This window comes from Trachurus japonicus, unplaced genomic scaffold (assembly GCF_045865225.1).
Source record: "Trachurus japonicus isolate A0001 unplaced genomic scaffold, Traja_1.0 AP030465.1".
Classification (NCBI taxonomy): Eukaryota; Metazoa; Chordata; class Actinopteri; order Carangiformes; family Carangidae; genus Trachurus; species Trachurus japonicus.
Window position 1 is genome coordinate 5,343 of NW_028220598.1, and position 1,769 is coordinate 7,111.

At 44.0% G+C, this 1,769-nt stretch overlaps 1 protein-coding gene across 1 annotated transcript; it reads right to left on the minus strand.

The window, feature by feature from the left end:
* Positions 1–619: 619 nt before the first annotated feature.
* Positions 620–1,370, minus strand: LOC146960365 (regulator of G protein signaling 21-like; the record flags this gene model as incomplete). Its single annotated transcript, XM_085772438.1, has 2 exons — positions 620–891; positions 1,153–1,370. Coding segments are annotated over 2 exons (395 nt in total), but the record flags the coding sequence as incomplete, so codon positions are not given.
* Positions 1,371–1,769: the final 399 nt, after the last annotated feature.

Consider the following 1,769-nt stretch of genomic DNA (forward strand, 5'->3'; position numbering starts at 1 on the left):
ATGCAGCAGTGACCAAATACCGCTCAGATCCAGATGTTAATGACATAGCCAATAGGCTTTAAGGGCCCACTACGGGTCTCCACACCTGCTAACAAAAATAAAATGCGGTGGATCACATGGAGTACACTGCTGGTAAGCGGTTATTCAGAAATGCGATAATAACTGGGTTTTGAAATTTTATAACTTGGCACACAGAAATTTTTTTGTTAATGTCATAGAGACCATGAAAGATGATATGGGACGGAAACACGGCATTACTTAATGAGGCTACTGACAGTTTTCTTCACATATCTTTTATTAGATTAGCTTGTAAACCAGGACAAAGTGATTTGAAAATGATCTTCAGAATCTAAATATATCACACACTGAAAAATTCAAGGGCATCAATGACTCATTTGTGTGAACAAATGACAAACAATTTCCCCTCGATGTTTGTCTTTCTAAACACATGTCAACCTTTCAAAGCTTTGTCGGAATTACAGGCCTGAAAGCAACTTCCACATCTGCTTAATACATTATTCAGATAATTGTTTGGCTTTTAGATCCTGTCAGTACCCCACACCAGTAACCCTGGATCTCCTTTCACTTCCCGTGACAGACGAGCCCTGTGTTAAAACTGAAATCCTCAGGAGAGCCAGGTGAAGTGCAGAACAGTTCTTCGGAGTCGGAGGAGGAGGAGGCGTCGGTTTTGCTTAATTTCCTCACGTCTGCTTTTCATTGCTGTTCAGCCTGTTCCAGGAGAGCTTGGTAGGTTTCTGATTTCAGAAATCGCGGATAACAGTCGTTTTCCATCAAGCTGTATATCAGTCTCTGCGCCCTGTCGAAGCAATTTGGCCCCGGCTGAGAGATATTTTCACTGATTTCTCCTCTCGTCACACAGTCAATGTTTATCTGTGTTCAGGAAAACAACAACTTTTATTTCACCTGTGGGTTCTTTCTGCTCGGAGATATTTGCTTTTTACATTATGATGCATGTTGTGGATGTGCGGTGGAATAAAAAAAAAAAATGGAGGGATTAATGGGAATGCCTGTGAGCATCAATGAATTTCACAGTTAAAATGAGTGAAACGGTGCAGAAGCAACAGGGACGACAAGAAGGAGAAGAAAGCCTGCAAAGTAGTTCTGATTTAAAATTATTTATAAAAGCCATACCTGTCTCAGAGCATCGACCTGGACGAACTCCGTGTATATCCTTTTGGCTGCAGCCGTCCTCTCCGTCTCACTCGTTAATGTTTTGTAGTTCTCGCAGGCCAGCCAGAACAGAAGGTTCTCCTCGCTGTACTCGGTCCGCAGGAAGTCCTCGAACACGAGCTGGCCTGCTGCACAGAGACAACACACACACTCTGAAACATTTGACAGAAAGAGGGTAACTTTTTTATTTTTTATTTTAAGGACCTGGTTATTGTCCCTTTATCCTCCTTATTCCACCCTTAACTCTTTGACTGCCAAAGACGAGTTATCTCGTCTTAGCGAATCCAAGCGTAGTCTGCCAAAGACGAGATAACTCGTCTTAGCGTTTTTTTAATGGCAACGCCATGTTGAATGTCTTGCCCTACTCCTCTGTGAAGATCAGACTTGTATCATCAAAATTAAGTGCAGAAAAACACATTTGGATTGAGAGATATAAAAACTATAGCGTGTTTTTCCCCCCTCACGGAGCGGAGCGGGTGTCTGACTGCAGCGCCGCCGCTCCATGACACTCTGGCCGCCGGTGAGAGCTTAGGGGGCGGCGGCGGGGCTCATGGCGGCTCGGCAGCTCGTCGAAGCTC